At 39.5% G+C, this 25,213-nt stretch overlaps 1 protein-coding gene across 12 annotated transcripts in view; it reads left to right on the forward strand.

Moving 5' to 3' along the window:
* LOC122134098 (E3 ubiquitin-protein ligase RNF220-like) overlaps positions 1-16,944 on the forward strand; it is a 115,204-nt gene extending 98,260 nt beyond the window's left edge. For 5 of the 12 annotated variants that reach the window (XM_042775717.1, XM_042775700.1, XM_042775709.1 and 2 more), the window contains 9 exons: positions 118-244; positions 4,722-4,818; positions 4,928-5,014; positions 5,132-5,187; positions 5,471-5,570; positions 11,123-11,231; positions 11,992-12,162; positions 12,390-12,464; positions 15,441-16,944. In XM_042775717.1, the coding sequence (XP_042631651.1) occupies positions 118-244; positions 4,722-4,818; positions 4,928-5,014; positions 5,132-5,187; positions 5,471-5,570; positions 11,123-11,231; positions 11,992-12,162; positions 12,390-12,464; positions 15,441-15,512 (894 nt within the window). In that variant the 3' untranslated portion in view covers positions 15,513-16,944. Of the gene's footprint in view, positions 1-117; positions 245-4,721; positions 4,819-4,927; positions 5,015-5,131; positions 5,188-5,470; positions 5,571-9,184; positions 9,475-11,122; positions 11,232-11,991; positions 12,163-12,389; positions 12,465-15,440 lie in introns of those variants that run through there. The other 7 variants (XM_042775749.1, XM_042775724.1, XM_042775742.1 and 4 more) reach the window with 4 other exon arrangements.
* Positions 16,945-25,213: the final 8,269 nt, after the last annotated feature.

Below are 25,213 nucleotides of genomic sequence, written 5' to 3' on the forward strand. Positions count from 1 at the left end.
CATTAGAAGTTAGTGGATTTGAAAGCGCTGCTTTGATTTCCTCTGATGTAGTCACACTTTGTGGTTTTGTCTTTTTATATTAAATGAACCATTTGAAAAGTGGTTTTGTTCTCTCAGAGGGAAGGTGGAACAGAAGAGGATTCCGCCGATGTCGAAGGAGAGAACGGAACGCGGTTTGAGGAGTACGAGTGGTGTGGACAGAAGAGGGTCCGAGCTACTACATTACTGGAAGGTGGTTTCAGAGGTAAGCATTTTTTGCATTTTCTTATATTTTTGAAAGAAGTGTGTCATTCTCACCATGGCTGTTTATTTGAACAAAAATAACAGTCAAAACTGTTATATTGTGAAATATTATTTCAATTTAAAATAAATGTTTTCCATTTGAATATATTTCAAATGTGATTTATTCCTGTGATGGCAAAGCTGAATTTTCAGCTGCCATTACTCCAGTCTTCAGTGTCACATGATCTATTAGAAGTCATTCTAATATGCTGATTTGGTGCTCAAAAAACATTTCTTAAAGTTTAATGAACATCACTTTCAAAGACCACCAGAAACTTTAAAGCTGTTTAATACGGCTACATACATTTCTTTCTCGATGTACCCCAAGATCAACCTGTTCAAGTGGTGTGTGTGTTAATTTATAGGCTAGGCAGCTGTAGTCCAGACAAGGTGAGTTCTGGCAGGCCCTGCTTGGCCTTTAAGGAGTCAAAGGAAAACACATTTAGCTGTGCAATTGACCCACCTCACCCAATACAGAGATGTGTGTGAGAAAAATGGGCCGCTGACCCCTGGGCTTCCCCCGCTGCAGAAATGCAATTATAGCTCCCAAGTAACTCCGCTCACCTGGGACGTTCTCCATCACATACACACACGCTCCCCAAGACCCATCTTGATGTGCTGCCACACTTTCAAGGGAATTCTAGTTGGTTCATAAATAATTTACCTCCTCAGATTATTTTTACACTAGGGAGGAAGTGTCAGTCATCCTCCATACTTGAGATTTTTATCTTGGAACTTTTCTCAATGTTGGATCAGTTGTTTTGAAAGGGGTTTATTTATTTAGTTAAGTTTGTTAAGTTGGCACTTTAGAGGAAGTGCTAAGTGAATGTCTATCAAAAAACATCTCGGTTTTTCCCCTCACTGTTCGTTTCATATTTAGAAAAGGAGTTAGTCTTCTTCCTCAGTGGTCTTTTGTAAACTTCTGCACTCTTAAATGGAAAGGCTGTTCGATCCCAAAGAGAGAACAGGTTGCAAAGCTGTGTGGATTAAGAAAAGAAACAGACTTGCTCCTCTAACGCCCGGCTGGACAGACGGTGGCCCAGATCAATTCTGCATGTGAACAGGGCCATGTGTCTGTACAGAAGCTCACCAGCCCTTTATCTTCAGCACAGGCACCGGTGTAATGGCGATATGGGGGGACCTGGTGAGAAGTGACTCGGTGGCCCAGGGGCCGCTTGAAAGCTCCCCCTAGGATGCTTAGAAGGTGGATATTGCCTTGAAAGCTCAGCTGAAGTCCTCAAGCGTTCAATCGGTCTGCATTGCAGAATCCCTCCAGCCCAGAGGGAGCTAGACTGGGGAGGGGGGCTTGAAAGGAGTCTTCAATGGGATAAGAGGGCTATAGTCTCTGAAGCACCAGCAGCTCTCTCTCTTTGAGGACCCAGGAAGAAAGCAGAGAGGAAACGCTTTAAACTGAACAAAAAGAGCATGATAAGGGAAAAGGGAGACCAAGAGGAAGAGAGAAATCGAAGAGAATCAGTTTGTGTTGGAGGCCCATAAGGCCTCCTGTGTCTGTGGCTTAGCAGGGCTGTTGTGCTGATGAAGAGATAGCGATGGCAGTCACAGGCAGAGATGGAGGAGATTTGGTGAAGTCGGGAAAGAAGAACAGTGGCCCGCCGCTCGTCTTTGTAAAGAACCTTGAGAGATGGCAGCTTTGAGCCCCTTCTCTGGCAGGCATACATAGTAAATGCCATCCTGATTGGATGAACTCTGACCTGTGACATACTGTGAAAGGCAGATAAGTGTCATGGCAACAAGGTGGAGGAGAGGCCATGTTTCATGTCCTGTTTCTCTGGGATCTCTGCTTCCCCTTTCTTTGCTGTGGCATGACACACCTGTCTTGGGTGACATATGTAGATTAGCACTTAACAATCATGGCATATGTAAATCAGCTTGCAAAATGTGACCCAACAAGGAAAATGTGCTTTATGCATGTGACGACTTAACATTTAAACAGATACAAGACCTGCTTTGGACATGACACATTGCATATGGCTCTTATTGTCATGCAAAGTATTGCAGAGCAGTGCAGGTAAATACACACTATATTGTAAGGGAGACAGTGGAGTTTTTTATTCATCCAGTGTACATAGTGACGAAGAACAGGAGTAAGCTTATGTCCCTGAGGCTGCTGGGCAAAGAGGCGGTGCGACGGCGTGCATAATTTGACTGAGAGGCAGTTAGAGTTGCACTGACCTTTTCGGCACAGATTAGATTGCCTGCCAAGACTGCTTAACAGTAGCCCCAGCATTTTCAGTCAGACACACACTGCTCGTGTAGTTCTACACCATTCAGGTGGCCGTTTTGGTGTTGTGGTTGCCTGAATAGGTGTGCCATGCTTTTTTTCAGTCTGGCTAGGTTTCGTGAGTGTACACACTAAAGTGGACAGTCTTCCTGTCTATGTTGAATCAATGCTGTATGACATCCTTCCTGCCCTCGTTCTAGCAAAGCATTAGCCAGATCCATAACCTGATCAATTGATTGAATTAACAGTGATTTTTTTTTTTCTTTTGGCTGCCACATCTGCCTCTGCCCTGCCTGCCATTAATAGTCACTGTTTATTAGTTTTTCCCTCATTTTTCCCCCAATTTGGCTTTCTTTGCAGCTTGTTGACAGTTAATTAATGAAATGTTCACCATCATTTACAGATTATGGTCTTTTATTTTTGGCTGACTGTACCCTTCACCCAATTTCAGTTGGGTCAGAGGAGTGGGATTGTTACCTATAGAACACTTAACACTATTTCCAAGCTAGAATAAGTTGATGCCGAACACAGGACTCACAGTTCATGTTTTAAAGCGGTCACAAACATTCCTTCCTTTCTTGCACTTCGGTGCCACTATGATTAAAACTTGCCCATACTTAAATACTATTAAATATTTCTAACAAAGCTACACTACTGTTCAAAAGTTTTTTTTTTTTTTAAAGAATACTTTTATCCGCTGAAGACACATTAAATGGAAAAAAAGAAAGAAAGAAAGCAGTAAAGACATTTTTACAAAAGATTGTTTAAAATAAATAATAGTCTTTTGAACTTTCGGTTCATCAAAGAATCCTGAATGTATTACAGTTTCAAAAAATATTAATCAACATAACTGTTTTCAACATTGAGAATAATGGGGGGGTGGGGGGGGTTCTTTATCACCAAATAAGCATATTAGAATAATTTCTGAAGGATCGTGTGATTCTGAAGAATTGAGTAATGGCTGCTGAAAATTCAGCTATGTGATCGTAGAAATAAATTAAATTGATAAAACATATTCAAATAGAGAAGTTATTTTCAATTGTAATAATATTTCACAATAGTACTGTTGTACTGTATTTTTGATCAAATAAATGCAGCCTTAGTGAGCATGAAAGACTTCTTTGAAAAACATTTATCAGTAATTTATTAAAATAATGCTTTATCATTGTAAGTGTATCAGTATCAATGGACAGACACTGCAAGCATAAGGTAAACTAATAGACAGATATGTTTAATTCTGTAAGTTATTGTTGGAAAGTGATGTACATTTAGACTGTTGCTCACAGCTATACCCTGATTCTCTGTTCGAGGAGCTCAGATTTATGTAGCTCAGCTATTGTGCACATATGCCTCTGCAGTCACAGGGACCAAATAAAACTTAAAAGGTCTCTTTTATTTGATCACTAAAAACCATCGCACATTGTAAAAAAAAAGGGCAAGCATTTGTGATGCATTTTATCCCTACTCTGCCTCTTTTGGATCCCTTTACGGAGAAGGGGAGAGACAGATCATGGCCGCCACATCCACTTTCAGTCCTCCTCCTCTTTTTCCATCAGTGCCTAACACTCCCTGAAGGTTGTAGTTATCCACTCCACACTGTGCAGTAGTCATCCCGTGTCTTAGTGCTTTGAGGAACAAGAGGAAGTACCATTTTCCACTTCCATTTCCTACCTCAGCTTCTCATCCGTGACAAACCCGTTCTCCAGCAGTGCCCTGACATCCTTCCATCAGCCCCTGAGGGGCCTGGGCTGCTCCCACCCTTCAGGCTTCTGCCGATCCAACCACTTCTTAACCAGAACTGAAGGACCCAGTCAGCCAGTGGCTGGATTTTTTCTGAGCGTAAATCACTGGATTTATAGAAGTGCCACTCAGGCTGCACGCCCCAGTGCTCAGGACCTACACCCTGACAGGCACCTGACACAACTCCCATTCAGACCATCTCTGATGGCTCCATCTGGGCTCAAAGCACCAGACTCCTGGCTTGTCTGCAGTAATCTGGTTCTGCTCACAGCTAAAACAGGCCTTCCCAATTGGGGTTTTTCTAGCATGACAAACCTGTCCTGGATTGGGACGGTTGGAGATGGTTGCAAGTTACAGATTTATTGTAACATATAATATGTATTATTAAATGCGACACAGGATTTAAACCCAAATTTCATTTACTGATGACCTTTATTCCTCTCCTCCCACTTTTTAGGGACAGGCTTTGCCATGTGTAGTACGAAGGAGAGCCATGACAGTGATGCAGACCTGGATGTGGATGGAGATGACACACTGGAGTACGGCAAAGCCCAGTATCCTTGATTAGTCGTCTTGAGACATCTTGCTCTTCAGTGGTGCTGTACTGGGCACAGAAACAGTAACTGAAATTAGATGCCGTTGTTCCTTAACTCGAGGTTTCAGGTACACTGAAGCAGACATCATTCCTTGTTCTGGAGAGGACCAGGGAGAGGCCAAAGAACGTGAGGCACTGCGTGGGGCTGTTTTAAAGTACGCTGGATTTCACTGAAATGATTTCATCACAGACTTTGCAATGACAAATAAAAAATCTATAGACTTGGCTTTTAGGCTAAATTTCTGGGATTTTTTTTTTTTTCCTCTCTGTAGTGGTGGTGTGCCATCCAATAGAATAACACCAGAGTTCTCAAAATGGGCCAGTGATGGTGAGTTGGCCTTCAAATAAATGCTGTTCTTTTGAGCTTTCAGTTAATCAGAGAATCCTGGAAAAAAAAAAGAAAAACGTGTATTAAATATATTAAACATAATATATTTAATCAGATTGAATATATTAACTCAAATGTCAATTAAAATAATAGTGTTATTTTTAATTGTAATAATATTTCACATTTTTTTTGTCTATATATTTAAATTGGATTGTTATAGAATGAAACATTGCTTTTGTTGGCACTCATTCATTATATATGCTCTGTTTGTCTATTTTTGCAGAAATGCCATCCACCAGTAATGGCGAGAGCAGCAAACAGGAGCCGAGCTCTTCATCTTCGTCCTCCACACCGAGGACCTGTAAAAACAGTGAGATCGAGAAGTGAGTATAAACACACACCTGTCCGCAGTGGCAGTGTGTTTGCTGGTGTATTGGGGTGAGATTAGTTTGTGTAGGAACTGCAAGATCATAAATGATGCATTTAGTGCGCTCATCTCTCCGGAGCATGCTCGATCACAGGGAGTGGCCCAGAGTATTGATCCCAGGCAGCTGAGCCTTGTCTGGGCTTAACTCGCAGCACAGCCCAGGAATGCTAATATCCCTGTAGCCATTTCCATACTACAGCTTTTCACTGCAGGAATATTGCAATATTTATCTCTTTTTGCAAGAAGTGAAGCTAGATGAAGTGAAATTGCTGGCAACACACCACTCTTTAAATAAGCATGTTAATGGAAGAAAAACTGTCCATGTGGCCTGAAACTAAAAGTATAACCATCACTATTACCTACAAATGTTGTTTAAAGAGAACAGTCTTGCAAAAATAAGTGTTTACCATTTAAAAAACGGGGCAAGCACAGAGAAAGCGAGATTAATTCCTGCACTCCACTGAGAGTGAAAACAAGATGGAGGGAGTGTAGCAGGCAGCCTTCAGCCGCAGATAAATTTGAATAACCTGAGTGGGTGAAAGGCCGGCCCCTGTAATTCCCTCATCTCTGCATCCTCATCCATATTCCCCGACAAGTGCTCCCACTAAACTCTCCTCCCTCTTGCATGTGTGGGGGCCCAGCCCCAGTGAATGGGTAATTGAGGTCAGAGCGCAGCTCCCAGTAGAAGAGGGACTTATTGCCACTGTGGCGGTGCGACTGTCCTGGTTTGATCTCCCCCTGCTGTCTAGAGCTGGACCGGGGTCAACACGTTAGCCACAGACATACCTCACTCTGCCTACCCAAGAGCGGGAGCACAGCTGTCAGTCCTCATGACCCATGTCCTGTCTCTCCTTGTTTAATCCCGCTGTGCAGGGTTGTCCAAGGCAGTGCCAATTTAATGTTTGTAGCGTAGACTCTCAATCAGGAGATATTTTCAGGAGATTTTTTATTTTTTATTTTCTGGAAAATAGAAAACATCTATTAATAAATAATATTAGTGTTTTTTTTTTTCAGAAAACAAAAAATTCATGTTCACAAGTTGAATAAATTTGTGTGATTGACACACACTGACTTATTTTTTTTATATATATTTGTTTTTAATTTCAGTTTTATTTGTTACTTTGATTTATACTTTTTATTTTAATATTTTTTTAGTGTTTGTTTTATAAATACTTATTTTTGCTTTATATAGACTTTAATTTATTTGAACACAATTTTTGTTTATTAACAATGAGAACATTCCTGCGTATTTCTAAAATGCACCCCCGCAATTCATCTGTCTCTTGTCTCCTCTGAGCCTTCATCTCCAGGGAGAGGCTTCTAGTGTAGCTGAATCAATCTTGTGCGGGCGGCCATCATGGGGCCTCATATTAAATATCAGGGGCAGATAACTAGTGTATAAGCACAGCAGACCCGAAGCAATTGATTTTTCTCGTCAGGATGTTGCGAGCTCGTTCTTCTCATCCATCTCCAGTCAACTGTGCATCTGTGAATGATTTTGTCTGTAGCACAAGTTTGGTGTCAGCTCCAGTCTGCAATTGAAATCGTGTTTAACCATGTTTACCATGACCAGCAGTTAAAAGCTTGACTTTGCACACTGTTGCTTGATAGGTTTGACTGAGTGTGTGGAAATTAATGTTAGTGGATGATCTTATGAACACTGTGTGGCTCTGTCCGAGCGTGGGTGTGCAAGTAGGAGGATGAAAATGGACAGAACGGGATTCCTAAGTGGAGCTGCAGGAGTGTGACAGCTTAGATTGATTCATTGCTTTCCTCCGTAGAGACTCGCTCACTTTCGCCCTCCCTCTGTGCACACACTCAAAGCACCAGGCAGCCGGTTAGCCGTAGCATTGTATCGGGGGGCATTAAGTGTTTTAGCCGACCGGGGTATGAATCACCGCAGCTGTTTGATGTCATAGAGAAGAGCGAGCAATGAGCGCAACCCACCCGCCAGCCGTTTTATTAGCTTAGCGCTTAGCTCCAGACGTGACACACACTCGTTTATTTAATATCTCCCGCAATATTTCTCCCAGTCTGTGCCTGTCCTCCTCGGCCCTCCGTCTGAATCTATCCATCTCTCCCCGACAGTAGAGCCCTCTCCTCCGAAGAGCACCTCTCCTTCCTCCTTCTGCTGATTTGATCAGGTATCACAGGATGTTACGCGATATTGTCTTATGAAAGGGGCCGGGGAGATAAATCTCAATGATGATATCATTAATCAAATCCTGAGGGGTCATGAGAAGGGGGAGGGAGGTGCATTAACTCTTTCCTAGCCAAAGCACAAGATAGTTTCTGTAGCATTTGAGTTTTAGCTTCACATATTTGTTCAGTATTAAAAAAAAATATTACTTATGCTTTTTTTTTTTCTTTTTTTTTTCCTTCATGGTGTGTGTCAAATAGATGAAACATGCAAATTTACGGGAATGGCTGTGCCACTGATTAATTTCCAATTTCCTGAAGTGAAGGGTCTTAATCTGAGTAAGCTTTAAAGACGCCACATAAGAAGCTGAAAGCATTTTCATTCCACTTCAAGCCTGAAAACAATACCAACCTCACTGTTTGTAAAACACATGCATTTCAATCCGCAATGAAAATGAGATTTGTCCCCTTTAGTTACAGTGATTCATTGTGGATTGTGTGTGTGTGTTTTGGAGTAAGAGGTTGAGCTTGTTACTGTGTTGTGAGTTGTGTAAATTGTATACATGTGTGTCTTTGTAAGGCAGAGGGGGCTGATGAATTCTCCAAGCTCTCCTGTGCCCAGATGGGTAATGATCTCTGGGTACAGGGGTCTCCTCTGTCCCTGCTCATTCTGCACATGATAAATGACGGGCTCCTTTGCCATCCATGTGATTGCAGTCAAATTTCATGCTCAACTTAAAACAATGTAGCAGATTTTTTATGTACCTACGCAATAATCAAATTTATTCCCAAATTCGTTAGTGATGACTGTTAAAAAATAAATAAAGTAAATCTATTTTAATCTATTTGTTTTTTCCTTTTTATCTATATTTTAAAATTACAATCTATTGTGCTCAATCAGCCTCTTGATTTAAAGTATGTACTGACCCTCATTATCACGACTGAATATAAGAATTGATTGTCAGCCAAGTGACTTTATAAAGATCTCCAAATATCTGTCTGTACTTGTAACTCATGTTTTCTCATGTCAGGCCATATAGACCTATAGATTAGACCGCCTTCTATAGTTGGGCTTGGCTCTGATGGAGACGGATGGTTAAGTGGCAGGATAATGAAATGAGAAATAGCTTCACACTCAGAGCCAGATCTAATGGCAGTGTGAGATCGTAGTGTAGGCGTCATCTACTTCCTGTTTTAACTTGTGCTTTTGTTGCTTTAAAAATATTCCATAATAGAGAACGATGCCTGTATAAAGCATTAGACCTGCACGTCCATCATGGTTTTAACATCCAAATTGATTTTTAATATAATGGGTGTGACGTTATGGACCACAGCTGTAGGTAAGCGACATGATTAGTTTGCATGTCAGTCCTCATTGTGGTTTCCTTAGTAACTTAACTCTTAATTGAAATGACATTATTCTTTCCCTAGATGATGTCATTGGAATTATTCAGCCAGCATACCACTGCAAAGCGGAGACGAGGTGTGTGTTTAATATGCTTGAAACTGTCTCCCACACACTCAACGGGACCTTGGTGATTTTCAGTTTTGAACTCACCCAGCTACCCCTCTCTTGCTTTCGTATTAAATCACAGCCCGCCTCTCTCTCTCCCAAACCATCTCTTCATCTACATCCATATAAAGTAAGATTAAAACCCTCTTTTTTTCCCAAGAGAATTAAATATCTTTTAGAATGTGGTTTTCTATAAAGCACAACACAATGAATATTCATGCTGGAGGGGGTCGGGCATTCCTTGGGCATAAAAATAATCATTTTGTAGGGCTGGTGACGGTATATGGGCAAGTGAACCGCAACGATTTATGAAGCTGTTAAAGAAAAACAGGCATGGAGCACAGTACACCTACTCTCCTGTCTGCTTTATAAGCATGCACGCTAATCAAGACTAAATGCTTTTTTACAAGCCGTCCACTAATAAGAAGAGATTTTAAAGCTTTATTGTCCCTGTGCTGATTGTAGGCTATAGGGAATTGACCGTCCATACAGCTCGCTCTCCTTGATCAAGGTCGTCGTGCAGTTGGGGCTTTTTGAGAGAGACCTGGGTGAGGTTTAGGGTGACCTTGAGAAGATGCCTGGGCTTTTCTTAAGATGTCAGACTTCAGAGTTTTGCTAACGTCTTCCTTAATGAGATGAAATAAAAATGAAAATTCACCCTCTATTTTCAAAATACATGTCGATCTTATTGTGACAGGTTTATCCAAACATTTTTTTTTTTTTTTTATTGTTTTGACCGTGTAATTTTTAATCAGAATTCTCCAATCATTTCTAACAAACGACTTGCATTCAATACGACCTCTATCTAATCAAGAACCGATGGATTGAACAAAGTCCCTACCCTTTTTCTCTTTCAATAATTTGTCACTCGGATGTATGTCACAATACAGAAGAAATTATATGTTGCTACTTCAGTCATCGCAACTTTAAATGAAATGGGATGTGTTTAATTCCTGGCTGTCGGATTTTAAGCTTTATTTCTCAATGTGCCCATGATTCTTCAGTTACACTGTCATTGTTCTTCCTTTAGGTTTGCCTTATAGCAGATGCTGAGTCCATAAATGGTCTTTCCATTTTAATGGCCCTTCCTTGATTTACATTCTAATACTACCTGATTAACGAGAGGCCCATGTCCCAGTGTGTGTGTGGAGAACGTGTACTCATTGTGGAGTCACACAGGCATGTAATAAATGAAGCTATTGGAAAAGGCAGTGGAACGGCAGGCACTAATCGAGGGGATTGTGCCTAGGAGAACGCTGGCGCAACGTTAAATCAATACTGTAGATCAGTGCTCCATCTGGCTGGAAAATGATCGGATCACCATAAACATCTCGCCAAGCGCCTTGCCACACAATCAATGGTGGCCATATTGATTTAGTTATTGCGAGTTCATATGCTGTGGACAGTGTTAAATATACATTCAGCAGCTGAGAGGCAATTGTCTAAGGGACGTTCAGTGAAACCCTGAGAGGTGAGAAGTTGGGGGAACTGGTGCAAGTGTGACCTCAGAGGACCAAGGAAGCTCGGTGCCATGTTTAATAATGATAGTACAATAAAGAAAAACATATTAGTTCATATTGACATCATGGTCTTTCTGTAGCAGTGATGAATTCACTGTTTCCAGTGGGGCCATCTGTTTTTAATTTTGCATTGGTGTTTTTGGGAGTTAGCAGTCGTGTTTGTCTGAACTGAAGCTGTGTGGTAGCTGTGCAAATATAAATCACAAATTTGTGTGACCACCACTTTTAAAAAGTAATTAGCATTCCACTGTTTTCAGTATTATGTTTGACCCAAACTGTTTTGTAGTGCTCTAATTAAACCAACTTTGATCCTTTTCTCTTTTTTTTGACCTGCAGGATAACAGAGGACTCCACGGCGACCACACTGGAGGCACTTAAGGCCCGCATACGAGAACTGGAAAAGCAGATCCTCAGAGGAGACCGATACAAGTGTCTCATATGCATGGTGAGAATTCTCGCTTGCCAATATTGTGCGCGTTCATGTGGGTGTGTTTGGTTATAAACCATCCTTAATAACATGCTGTGGTGATCAAACCTAACACCCGCAATCATGCACCCAGCCGGCTGAAGCTTTGTGATGGTTTGCCTCCTTCAGCTTCAATCTCGCATGGACTGGAAAATTAACCCCCACATTAAGGTTCTGTTGAAGGAGTTCTGCCATCCTGTTGGATATCTGTGCTAAAACTTTTCAGCTTTATTCCTGTAGGTGCTTCTGATTTAACATGCCTCAGTTGGACTGGAGGTAGATTAGTTTCATTAAAATGAAATAAAAACATCGATTTAAAGTCATACAGAGGTACAAATTGATCAGTTGTGGCCTTGTTAATAAAGAGACTTGTAAATGTTTTGATGAAATGTTTGAAGACATTTTTCTGTTTGCTTCTGTGTCCTGCAGTCTGTTGAGGTTGAGCATTCCCCAGTGGTGGTCTACTGCCACCTGCTGATTGTTGGATGTATAGCAGACCAAAAAATGAATTCTCAGAAAATTATTTGGACTAGAAGTGTTTCAGATGGCTTTGCATGATATCCAAACTGAATATTCACACAAAAATGCAACAGAACTCCCAACCATCACTTTTGTCCTGGCTCAGTGTTGGCCGAGAGCTTCTGTTGATAAGCTGCACCCGTTGGTCTGATGTGTGTGTCTGTGTGTGGCGTGGTGGCCACATTCTTGTTCTCAGTGCCGCTCTTAAATATCCCTGCAGCGAAAGCCGACCCAAACAGGGGCTGATGGCAAGAATCAGGCGGTCGAGAGGCATGGGAGCGCAGAGGCCCTGCAGCTCGGCGTGTACTGTTTGTACAGAGGCTACGTAACGGGCTGCAGCACTGCCACTGCGGGCAGCAGTGGGATTAAGAAGCTGCTGCCGCTTCGGAGGGTAAGGCTCTCTGTGCTCCCATTGGCCTGACCCCGCCTGACCCCTGCACTGCCCTACACACTCCCTCACTGCCCATCTGCCTGCCCCCCATGGCTGATTTGTGCTGTGCTGGTGCTGTCTAGTGACGTCTGATGTTGTGTATGTGGGTGGCTAGATGTGAATTATGTTTAGCTGACCTGGTTAAATGAATCATTTCTCTTTTTTTGTCTTTTGTTTCTCTATCTCAGGACTCATATACAATGCCACTCACCTCCATCCAGTGTTGGCACGTGCACTGTGAAGAATGCTGGCTAAGGACTCTGGTAACAATTACACACTCGCTGTTCAATAAGCTCACATTGAATCTGTACCTGCAGAATGTTTTGCAGGTTTAGGCAGTATCTGAAAACCTATCGTTTGTGATGCTGATAGTTAAGAATCAGGATACTTGGGGGGGGGTGCACAAATAGTCGAATATTCGATCTGTAATGATTTTTTTACAGTTATAACTAAATGTACTGGGTGGCGCTGTGGAGCGTGTTAACATGTTGGTTGTATTTGATCACAGAATGTCACCGTCTGCCTCACGAAGTCTGGAATTACTTTGATCAAAATGATCTTACTAAATAATCTTACAAAATGATATCAAATGAATCAGTGAAACTGAGTTATCATAATATCACCACCACAATGAGAAATCACATTATATCCAAACACCATTCAACTGAGGAAACTGCTTCAACTGCTTACTTGCACAATACAAGTGGGTTTTTATACGTGAATATATATAGCTTCCTATATATTTTGTAAAGTGGTCCATCAAAAAGCAAAACCGGCATAATAAATTATTTTTTTCTTCATTTATTTTAAAGATTTTCGTTTATATCACCAGTGCTTTAATAGTTGGTAGAAAAAAGATGCGCTAATACTACATATTTTATATAATATGTTGATTTTAGATTATATTTTTAATAATTTTAAAGCTTTTTTAAAGAAACAAGCTTATTTGTCTCACACATTATAAATAGTTATCATATTGAAGACTCTTTGGTTTGAAAACCCCTTCATTAAGCAACACACATCACATGGCACGCATCACAGGCTGTTCCTTGGTTTACTTTGTCACATCGTTGTACATTCCTCATAATGAAGTGTAACTGAAAATAGGGGTATTGCAGATTTAGATGGTTTAAGTTTTGAAATGCAGGTAGTTTATGTACATATTAAATTTGCACCAAAGAGTGCCCAGACCTTCTCAGTGTATAATGTGTATAATGCGGATAATGGAGTAGTTTATTTTGATAATGCTGTGGTATTTGGCTACAGTGTAACTTGAAGAGTTCCTCTCAACCAGACCAGTGAGATTCCTCATGTAGCGCTCCAGGTTCTAATCCCTTTGACGGCATTGCGTGTTCAACCAACCTCTTATCAGAATTGTGATTGTCTGTACTTTATAATCCCCACACTTAGACTCGCTGGCTCTTCTTCTTTTCTAAGCTGTTTTAGCCAGTCTTGCTCGGGGAGCCCACTCTCATTAGCCACTAAAACATTCTGTCACCACACACGGAAGCAATTAATAAGGAAATGTTTCCCAGCTTCAGCCGTATTCCAATATGCTATATATTAAATCAGCTCCTTCCATCTCCACTTATCACAAGGCCTTCTGTGTACGGCTTGCCGACAAGAGGGGAACAGAGATGTGTGTGCGCGCCAGCCCGCGCTGCCACAGCGGATTGTTAGTAATGCAGGCATTAAAATTGTTGCCTAAAGACAGCAATAAAAGTAGCACGGCGGGGCTCCTTGCGTCTTGATCAAAGTAAATGGGTGTAATTTGGTTAGCGTCAGCCTTGTTTTATGAAGCTAATGGAGCGCAGCAGCTACCCGCCGCTCATGCAAGGAGCCCACGTTTAGTCCGTGACCTGCCCACGCTCATTAAAACTAGGTAAACTCCTGCTTCCTAGAACAAAGCAACCAAATCTCGGGGCCTCTTTGTGTCTGGGGAATCGTGAGTATAGAAGGAAGCACGCTGGGGTTTTTGCTGCTACACTTCTTTGGGTTTTACCCAGAAATGAGCCTAAAATGAACCTGATTCATGTTAGGAGTCAGAAGAAGAATCCAAATTCAATTTCACAGTTTTACTTCTTTAAGCCGGCCACATCAAAATAAACCACTCACATAGTCAGACCATGATGTCAAATTTGAAACCATTGCGATTATTTGCACATTCACCGTCCAGTGTTAGAGCTCATTGTTACAGTGTAACAAGCCAAACTGTGTGTTGCTGGATCTCTTTGTTTCAGTCTGTACAGTCAGGATCAGTGGACTGGGTTCTGGTGCCCTAGACATGAACTGAATCGTATGGAGCCACAAATCCTCTTAACGTTCAGATGTGAAGGCACACTGCAGGGTTCACGTTCTGACACCCTTACTGCTCCCAGACTCCTTAGTTTGCTAACAGCAAGTCTAGAGCCCCCCACCCCTCCAGATGAACTGCCCCCCCCCCAAACATATGTTTTTATATGAGAGGTGTAGGTGTGCTTGATGTGTATGAGAAGAAATACACCCTGTGTGTGATCAGTGGCATTATGTGTGAGAAGGTTACACGAGGACGTGATCGCCAGTGGTTGCGAGATTCCTCACTGCAACGGCGCTGTCTGAACTTCACCCGACTGTTGGGTTCCTTTCGCAGGGCAACACACAAACGTGGGGATTTTATAACTCTTGTGCCTTGCTGTCTACGTCTCTGTCAAGTGTTGTGGTATTTTTGAAGCCAAGTATATAGTTTGCTGACTTTAAGAGCAGATCCTGTTGTGATGTTCAGTCGTTCCCTGTGTAGCATGTGTGTGGTGCAGACAGCAGACCACACAGCTCACCTTCCTCCTCCTCTACCTCACCCTGCTGTTCTCCTGCTTTTATGGTGCAGGCTTTATGGGTACTGGCTGAACATCAGAGTGGTAGTGGGAAAGGAGCATGCTTGTCTAAAAGGGTGGGCCCATATAAGGCCCCGTTTTTATGTCCACATACACACTATTAAACTACACTACCTTTCAAAAGCTTGAGCTCAGTGAGAGAGAGAGAAAGAGAAATTATTTTATTTTGCAAGGATTAAAGTGCATTAAACTACTCGACAGTAATGTAAAAAGTTACAATGGATTTCTAATTTAAAAAAAAGAATCAAGGTTTCCACTGAGACAAAAATGCTTGCTAACCAAGAGCACCTTGCTAGCATATCATTTAGCATTTTTAATCTGAAATTACCACCTTCTCACTCTTCTTTTTTTGTGTTTCTCTTTCAACAGGGAAACAAGAAGCTCTGCCCACAATGCAACACCATCACGTCGCCAGGGGACCTCAGGCGTGTCTATTTGTGAGCAGAACAGGCCGGATTCTTTTTTTGTTTTTGTTTGACTTTTCGTTTCCATTTTTGCTAGTGTTTTTGGTTTCCCCACCTTCTGAGAGAGTGAAGTGTCGTCCTGACCATGAGAGGCTCGAGCACAGACTCACACTGACTTTAAATGGCGACTGACTTCAGAAGCATTGGACTAAAGAGGACTGTGTAGACTCAGTCCTCTGCTATAATTGCTTGTGAAGAGTCTTCCCGCCTCCCTCTTGTGTTGGTCCATGGTCCACCCTCTCAAAGTCAGCTTGGTTCCTTAATGAGGAACCTGTTCTTCTCAGATGAAGGAAAGAGTACTCATTCTGTCCCTCCACCCGCACTGCTGCTGCTCTTCATCTGCCACTGTCGCAACTTCTTCACCAAGACCACTGACGTCAACCCGACGGGAACATCAACCTGACGATAAGAAGAGACTTTAAATGGACCACCCGAGGCCCTCCAGAACCCCTCGATCTTGATTCTTCATTGTGTTCTCGTTCGCCCCAAATCATAACTTCTTTTATGGTGTTCTAGTGATGTCAACCAAATTCAATGAATCAGTGCAAGCACATGTATAATAGTCTCTGTATGTTTACAGTGTTGTGAGTAAATGACATAGAGAACAAAACACACTTGTATACACGCACATACATGGACATACACATACAGAAGTATATATTGAATAAAAGTCCAGTTTTAGTTGGGGGTGGTTTGGTTGGGAGGGAGGGGATATGTTTCAAACTTGGTGAATTAAAAAAAGAAAAGAAAACCCTCTGTATTTTCAAAGCAGATGTTGTCTTGAAGTTGTATTTCATTGTACAGGAAGAAATTTAAGTAATAATAATAAACTACTCGAACTAGGACTTAAAAGATTTAGGTGTACATTTTTCATTGAAATATGCAGTAAAAACTGTAGATTTAATCCTGAAACAAGGGAAAGTATCTTTCTTTTCTTTGCTTTTTTTCTAAGAAATTGAAAGATTTGCTTTTATTCACCCACAGTTTTGACTTTAATGCTGAATGCCGTCTGTCTGTTACAAACAGTTGAAATTATTGCTTATTCATTCCATTGAACATACAGTATTAAGACCCCTGACCAGCTGCATATCAGTTTCTTCCCTCAAAAAATGGACTTTTCTGAAAACGTCAAACACTTAGGGTGGTTTCATTTATAAGTTATGCTCCAATTTCCTCTCTGAGACTTTTTTGTTTTTCCTCGAAGGATGAACTGGAAGAGTCTAGATTCGTTTCCCTGACTGGCCGACTGACTGACTGACTGCTCACGTTTTTCTCTAGGAGTGAGACAGTGTGCTTTATATTTGTACATCTATGTATTCTGTGATTTCTGTATTGATGTAAGTGCAAAAAAAAAGGAAGAAATGAAAGGTCATTGCTGATCCCGACACCACAATAAACAGTCAAATGTTGCATTTGTTATAACTTATTTCACTGTTCTTTAAATTTCCATAATAGCTGGGTCACAGTCAAGTACTGTAAAAACAGCTGTAGCAATATCCACAAGATTTACACTTAACATCACTGTTTCCAGATGTAAAATACCTCTCTCTGCAACTATTTTGTAAATGAGGATTAGGGTTGACTCTTTGTATTCTTCTTTGCTGAACAATTCGTTCCTGCCCCAAAGATGACAGATTGCACAAGATGATTGTGTGATATGATTTGTGTCCTTGTATATTCCTGAAAATGGTACGTGTCTTTCCCGTTTGTAAGCTACATTTGACATCAATTAAATGACTGTAAATCTAAACTGGTCACTATGTGCTGGCTTCATTCACTGCCAAGTGGAACTATAGCAGTTGGAATACTCTAGAAGTGAAGCTGGTTATCATGTTACCACATGCTGACGTAGCTTTTGAAGTACATCAGTCAATATTTGTCCATTGAGTTTCAGGCAGCAAAAAAACTTACTAACGCATTGTTATATTTTAATATCGATGTGCATTACACTGCATCCGGTAGAGATAATAATGAGGTTTTGACACTAACCCATTGATTTTATATCTTCCCCGACACTAAGTGCATCGAATTGCGTCTTTTTGGGATTCATTTTGGACCTTTTTGGAAAAAGGAAGCGTTAGTGTTCCATTCTCCCATTAAGTGACATTTTACCTGAACAGTATCAAAGCATATATAAGCACCACACACTTAAATGATAATTAATGAACACACTGCAAATAAATCTCATGAAATTTCAAGATGTAATCAAGAAGTCATCTACTGCCACAGTAAAGCCTCTGATCCCAGGCCAAACATAGGTACATGCTGTATTGGAGCAGCATTGAGAAAACAGTAGCAGGGTCCATAAGCATTCTCAGATGCCCGTAAAATTTTGATAGATATGTTGGAAAATCAGCAGGAGTTTCTATTAAGTCCTTCAAGCCTAGCTCCAACCTCTTGTTGGAAGCGTTTGTGGATTCTTTTGAAAGGAATGAAACAAGCTTGGAAAACCTGTAGGTAAACAGCAGTTATGTTGTTTCAGTTTATGGACTTAATTATGGTGTACATACAAGTGAGGCCATTTTTATTCTGTGAATCAGAAGTCAGTTGTCTAAAGTTGTAGTGGGCTTGCATTGTTAACATAAACTAAAATCATAAAAATTTTCTTTAAATAAAGCTCAAAATATGAATATTAGATACATAAAAATCATTTAATTTCATGAAAATCTGAAATGTACAATGACAAACTGAAATAAAAACAATATGTATTTATTAAAATATAAAATAAATGTACATTATTTTATTTTTACATTGATACTTTTTGTTTTATTTACATTTCATGTGAATGCTTTCAGTCGATTAAAAAATTAAACACATTTTTCTGTAATTAATCGTGATTAATCAGATATTAGTATACAGTATTTATAGTCATAATTTCTCACTGAATCTCCAAATTAATGTAGAAACATTTATATTTTAAATATCTGTTTAATGGCATCTTTTTACTAAGTACAGTAGCTTATTATTGAAGGCCAGTACCATTGATACCAATACTGCTACTGATATCTATATAAAATGTCTTTTCCCTCAATTATAGCAACTTTTAATTTGAGTGAAAATTGTATATGCATAAACTATGAACTGAATATAGATTAAGTTTCCTTCAAGCTACAAAATTTAATCAACTTTCTAATTCAAACATTTAGATTGTTGACTCATATTTACTGGATCCACAAAGATTAAACAAAAAGAGAGTGAACTATGAAATTGATTAACACAAAATGTTTAATTGTTAGTTCATATTTGATGTATTTGTTCAATCATTTTCCCAGCTTGTTTGCTTTAGAATATTATTTTTCCTATTTTATGTATTAGTAAAAACTTTTTGTAAAAAAAGAAAAAAAAGTTCATATAGTCTACTGTAACAGTATATAATATACTGTTATAAAAATTACATTGTTTTTCTCTGATCTTTATTGATCCTGTTCATAATAAGGCATCTGATAGCTGGTTGATGTCTATGTTGTATCCTCAGTATTGGTGATATCTTGTTGGGACAGGGATTTAATGGTTACCAGAGGTCAGAATGGGGTCTGGGCAGTAGGTGGTAATGTGTCTCCTATGTTGTGGTGAAAGAATGTAACTGTGGTTGGATCATCTCACCTCTCTACCATCTAACCCAAGTCTTTACTTACTGTCAAAGGCTGTGTATTCCAGACAGCCGTGCGATCCATAGAGTGCATTAGGCAGGCTGCGGGCTGGGCTCAGGTTACTGCCCACCCTGTGGCCTGAGTGGCGTTAGAACCAGGAAGAAGCCTGATGAGTAGAAGCAGATCTATAGAAATTGCTTTTGGAGGTCAAAGCCATCCCCGATGGGGAGTATAAAGTGTGGGGGCCATTATACGCAGTTTACAAACATCTCCGCAGACCAATCAATAGGACAGGCCTTCTCTGCTGCATTGGGTAATTCCTCGATTGCATTGGCTGTCTGTTCCAATGGTAATTTACACCTTCATGTGGGAATTTTACCATGTCTCCACCCCTTCAGTGTCCACTACTTCCTGGTTGAAGTGCTTGTACAACTCATTCAATTAGGAGCCTCTCCTCTCCTCAGCCTCTTTATAAGATCGATCCACTCGAGGTGCTTGACAGAAAAAAAAGGCTTTGGGTATTTTGTTATGCGCTGGAGTAGAAAATTGAGGAATGTTTGGCCATCTGGCATATTTTTAAATTGTTCATCCAGGTTTAGTGCTGCAAAATAGCATCTCCAGAGTGCATTTAAACTCCAGACATTGTCATATTTTCAGGAAGCCAGTATAATGAAAATTTACTGGTTGTGCATTAGGTCCACTTGACCTTAAGTGGATAGAGACAGATTTAATTCCCTGTAACACAGACAACGCTTTTGGTCACAAAGTTATTTGTGCCAACCAGGGGTGGAACTATAAAAATGTTTCCAAACCACTGTCACTAAATAATGTCAATATAGGAGAGACTAGGGTTGAAAATTAGGTACATGGAATTAAATCACCACCATACATCACCGCCATCCAAAATGAATACTTTTATTCAGCAAAATTTAAATCTGACTAGCATTAAACTGATCAAAAGAGACAGTAAAGACATTTAGAATCAGAATCATAAAGATCTTTTATAGCCAGGTAACACATACAAGGAACTGATAATGGTGACAGGAGTTTCCACAGCACAAAAATAATGAGTGACAAGGCACAGATCATAAAAATAGAATAAGTAAATAGGAAATAGCAATATACATTTTTTTTTTTTTGAAGAAAAACACAATATACAAAATAGACAATAGATCCAATAGTTCCATATTCCAAAGTCTTATCTGCTGATTTGGAAGTGCTTGAGAACTTGAGGCACCCATTAAACTCTTTTATAATTTATGGATGCCAAATGTCCCCTTTTCTTTTGTCTTTCACAAGCTGCCTGGAGGAATTAAATGCTTGTGTTTTTGTCAGTGTTTGAAAGCGTTGTTCTCTAGCTAACATCATACCTAAAGCTGTACTAAATTGTTCTCATATTCACCAATGCTGACAAGATTTCCTGGTGACATTATGAGGATTTAGCAGGGATGCTTGTTTAATAACAAGGTGAGATGAAATGGTTTGTGTGTTTGTGTAGGTGATTGTGCATGTATATGCATGCATGCATGCATGTGTGTGTGTGTGTAACACTGACAGGATTACCATAAGCCTGCACGTGTGAAAGATGAGATATTAAGACTACGCTGCTGTAGACTCTTAATGGGCCAGCGTGGGAGTGTTGTTCCCCAGGCTCAGTAATCTCTCGCAAGACCAATTTATTACCAAAGAAAATCTGCTGTAGCATTCATATCCGCTACTTCCCTGAGATTACACATATCAATCACAAGAACAATGTATTACGACCCCTGCAACAAGATGCCTCCATACCCAGAGCGATGTATCGGAGGGTTTATCAACTTTGTCTGCCATGTTTGATTATGGCAGACTGCCACAAAGAAACCAACAAGGCCTGACCTGGCTGCTGACCTAAAAAAAAATTTATAAAATAACTAGGCTGGCTGGCTTTGAAGACCTGATTAGGTAAAATGCTAAAATTAATTTATATTCTGTAACACTGCAATGCTAAAAGTGTCATGGGGAAAATCTAAGTATTTATATTAATCTCATGATAAAAGTCTACAGGACATATTTTAAAAACATCTTTTTAAAGTCAAAGTCAAAAAAAAATTATTATATTATTGTAATGTCACATCAAATATTGTTTGTATTTTTTTATATCTTTTTTATGTCATGCTATAATTTATTTTATAATATTTTTGTTGTATTTTAGAATTTTAATACAAGTGTTTTATGAGGGCGCTAAGCACCGCAACAGAGTTTGGAAGAGACTAGCGGATTCAAGGCAAAGGTAAACTTCATTTTGAAGGAGAACTTTTTTAAATAATATCTTGAATCGTTTGGTTACTCATTAGCGGAATAAATGTCCATTTATGCTGTATCCAAAGGTATTTCGACGCAGTAGCCATGTGGCTGGTTTCTCAGTGTTTTTCAACGTTATTCAGCTCTATTTTGAGTCTCACATGTCAACAGGAGGTTGTTGATGTAACACACGTCTTGTATTTTGTAGTATTGGGCCATATTTTGCACACAATTATAACTTTAAAATTGCTAGTGGCCAGTCAGCCCAAACAAGCTGTCAAGATAATGTTCATGTGATGATTGCGTGCAGCTTTTACATCAAATAATTTTATATAAAAAAGTAGTTTTATTAAAATAATAAAATGCTATTAAAAAACGTTTGTAAGTTTCTTCTCTCACGTTGTTTTATTTCAGTAAAAGATTTGCTCAGTCAAATAAATAAATTAATATACATAAAATACATAAATATTTATTTATTGTAGAAGTAAGTAAATTTAGATTTTTGGTAAGAATTAAATTTAAGAGAAAATTCAACATGATTTGCTGTTTGCAACCTGTGTTTTTTTTTAATTAAAGGTATAAAGGTTAAATTTGGCAAAGATTATATATATATATATAATATATAATTTTGGGAGTCTGTGGCATCTACAAATATAATATGTATGTGGAAAGTGGACATTATAATGTAACCAGACCAAATGCAAGTTTGCTAAAATACTGATTAAAATCTTAATTCGCTATTATTTACCATTATCAAATAAACCATGGGGCCTAAGCAAATGTCAGTGGAAAGGGAAAGTTATTATAGAATGCATGTTGATTTCATGTTAATTTTTTATGTTTATTAAAAACTTTTTCTCTGTATTGGAAAAACATTGCACCCAGCTATCAGTAACCTGAAACGTTAGACCCCCAGCAGCCCTCAGCCACCCACTCCACACACACACACACACACACACACCGCTCACACAAGAGAAGCCTGAGATGCTCCCGCCGTTTCATCTGCCCCGCTCATCACCTTACCTTTCATCTTCCGTCTGCCCGGGGGGCAAACACTGGCCCTTTGTCTGCATCTCGGGGGTCTGGGGTGTAGGATGTGTGGGTCTGCTATTTCTGTGTCCCGTACAGTATCTGTCTGTCTGAGAGGCAGGTGAATGACAGGCCTGAGCGTGGCCTCACATGAGCCTATAGTGCCACTCATAAGTCCTACTAGATCAGACGTAGAATAAATTCAGTATGCCAGAACATCAGTGTTGCTTCACTTTAATCTGTACAAACCCTTGCGAAGGTGTTTGCACAGTTTGTGTAATGTCTTAATACAGAAAGATGTTTAAAGGCTTGTGCTCTGTAATAATGGCTTTGTTTGGTTTTCTCAGTCTTTCAAGAACAGTACTTGTACTGTAGCTGTGGCTCATCACAATCCTTGACTTTGTTTGTCTTAGTGAGGATATGCTCTGCTAATTGTGTAATAATGCCACTAACTGTGTGTGTTAAACTGTGTCATAATCCTGCGACTGGTCTTTAGCGTGTTTAATGGGAAGAGCCGCTAATTAGGGGATTTTTTCAACGCTTAGCAAACGTAACGCTTGTCCTCAAACAAACACAGACACATTACATATTTAACGTTGGCTTTGGTGTGAGGAAACAGTGTCCTGTAATGTTACACTTGTGAGATGTTCTTGGTGATATTAAGACACTGTAAACTATTTTTAAGGAGTCTAAATTGTAAGGGTTTTTAAAAACCTGTATCCAAAACACATTGACGGCTGGAAAGTTCATGGAAAATTCATGTTAATTCATTAATCAAAAAGTGATGGAATCATGAAAAATAAAAGCGTGACCAGCTCCTAAGCTCCCCAAACTAAAACACTCTAAGATACTGCATTAGTGTTTAAAAGTTTAGGCTTAGTAAGGTTCTTTTTTTAAGAATTATGTTTTCAACTGATTTTTAAAGGATCGTGTGACACTGACTGGAATAACAGCTGTTGAAAATTTAGCTTTGCCATTACAGTAATAAATTACATTTTAAACACCTTAAAATAGAGAAGTTTTTTTTTTTTTTTTTATAAATGCAGCTTTGATGTGTGTAATTTCTTGGTAACTTCTTACTGACCCCAATATTTTAAAAAGCAGTGTCACCATCTGCCTAATGTGTTCGTGCAATGAACAGACTGAAGAGAAATAAACTATTTTCCTTCTACCATTCTGATGAATTTACTGACTCTTCTATACACTCAACCCATTTCTAATCCACCAATTAAACAGTTTGGCCTGGACCAGACCCAGTAGTAAGATAAGGACAGAGAGATGTTGTCTTGTTCAGTCTGTTATCTCTGATCTTTACAGTCAATATGATGAGTAAGCAGGACCATGTTGACTCTGCCTCGTCCATCACTCCTGCTGGGCAGACCATTGTTACCTGTGATACATGTCTGCCATGGTCCTGATCGGCATATCTGACCTGTCCACTTTCAGAGTGTGCTTATTCGCTCTAGTAGCCTACATTCTGTTTTATTTGATATGTAGCGTATAGTTATCTCATGGCTGTTCTTTGGTTTGTCCTGTACTTTTGTTGTTAGCAGTACATCTTTGAATCCACTAGAGGGCAGCAAATAAACACATTTTTTGGGTCATATAACAAAACGTTTTATTTATTTGTATAGTTAACTTTATATTTAACTAGGCCATTTATGAGGCCTGTTTCCCATTTACAGTCTACTTATCTTGAATTATCTTGTTCAACCTCAAAAGAGATTTTTTTTTTTTTTGTGGTTGTTTTACATATGAATGCAATCTATATACAGTAGTTACTTGCGTAGAGCAGGAGAGACATGCTGAAATGTGATTATGCTTCTTTTTTACTCTCTTTCTTATAAAGAAAAGGTAGAGTATGATGTCCCGAGGCGGCCGTGACTCACCTGTGCAAACAGGAGGTTGGAAAGACTGGTTTTAAATCCGCCAAATCCACCATATTCTGCAACTGACTGCCAGCTTTATATTCTTCCTTAATTAACCACAAATTTTAGTACTTAAGAACTTTGTCTGTGCCATTCATGATGCTAAAGTTAATTTCTTTTAATTGCAGACAGTTAGTAGCTCTACAGAAGAGGAGGACGAGTAATGTCTTGATTTACTAGGATTGAAAGTACAACTAGGGAGAGAGAAAACACCATTACAGGTTAGTATAGTTCCTGTGTCATTCATGTCACAGCTGACTTTATATATACTGTTTCCCTTTTTTGTGGTCCACATAACATTTCTCTTTACTGTGAATGTTAACATCCTAAGAGTGCAAATAAACCTTATTGCTCTTCCTATTAACTCCCAGTGTAAATATTGAAACTGTTCTGAATATGAAAATGCTAGTGTGTTTCTGGATTTAACAGGATGTTAGACAGACGTGTTCTTTGTTTTCCCATGGCAAAGAAATTGTTTTCTTCTCTTTACTTTACAGTAAAGCAGATTAGTCACTTTCCATAAACTCAGAGTCATTCATCTGCACTGTTAATATTTTTTTATACCCAGTGTTGTCAAAAAATTGTGCCAAAATCTTTGTCATTTGTTGCCTTGGAATGTTGTTGTTGTTGTTTTTTATCCTACTCTAAAACCAAAGACTATGCAAATCTGACAGCTAATTCCATAATTTCCTTCTTTGTCTGTCAAATTTAAATATGTATTTGACTAAGTCGGTTTCTCACACTCACACTATATTTAACATCCTTGTTAAACCAACACTGTACAGCTGATTTTATCATGTATCATAGCTTACATTAGATTTGCAACGACTATGCAAACTGTCTACCATCTA

This window comes from Cyprinus carpio, chromosome A2, assembly GCF_018340385.1.
Source record: "Cyprinus carpio isolate SPL01 chromosome A2, ASM1834038v1, whole genome shotgun sequence".
Lineage (NCBI taxonomy): Eukaryota > Metazoa > Chordata > Actinopteri > Cypriniformes > Cyprinidae > Cyprinus > Cyprinus carpio.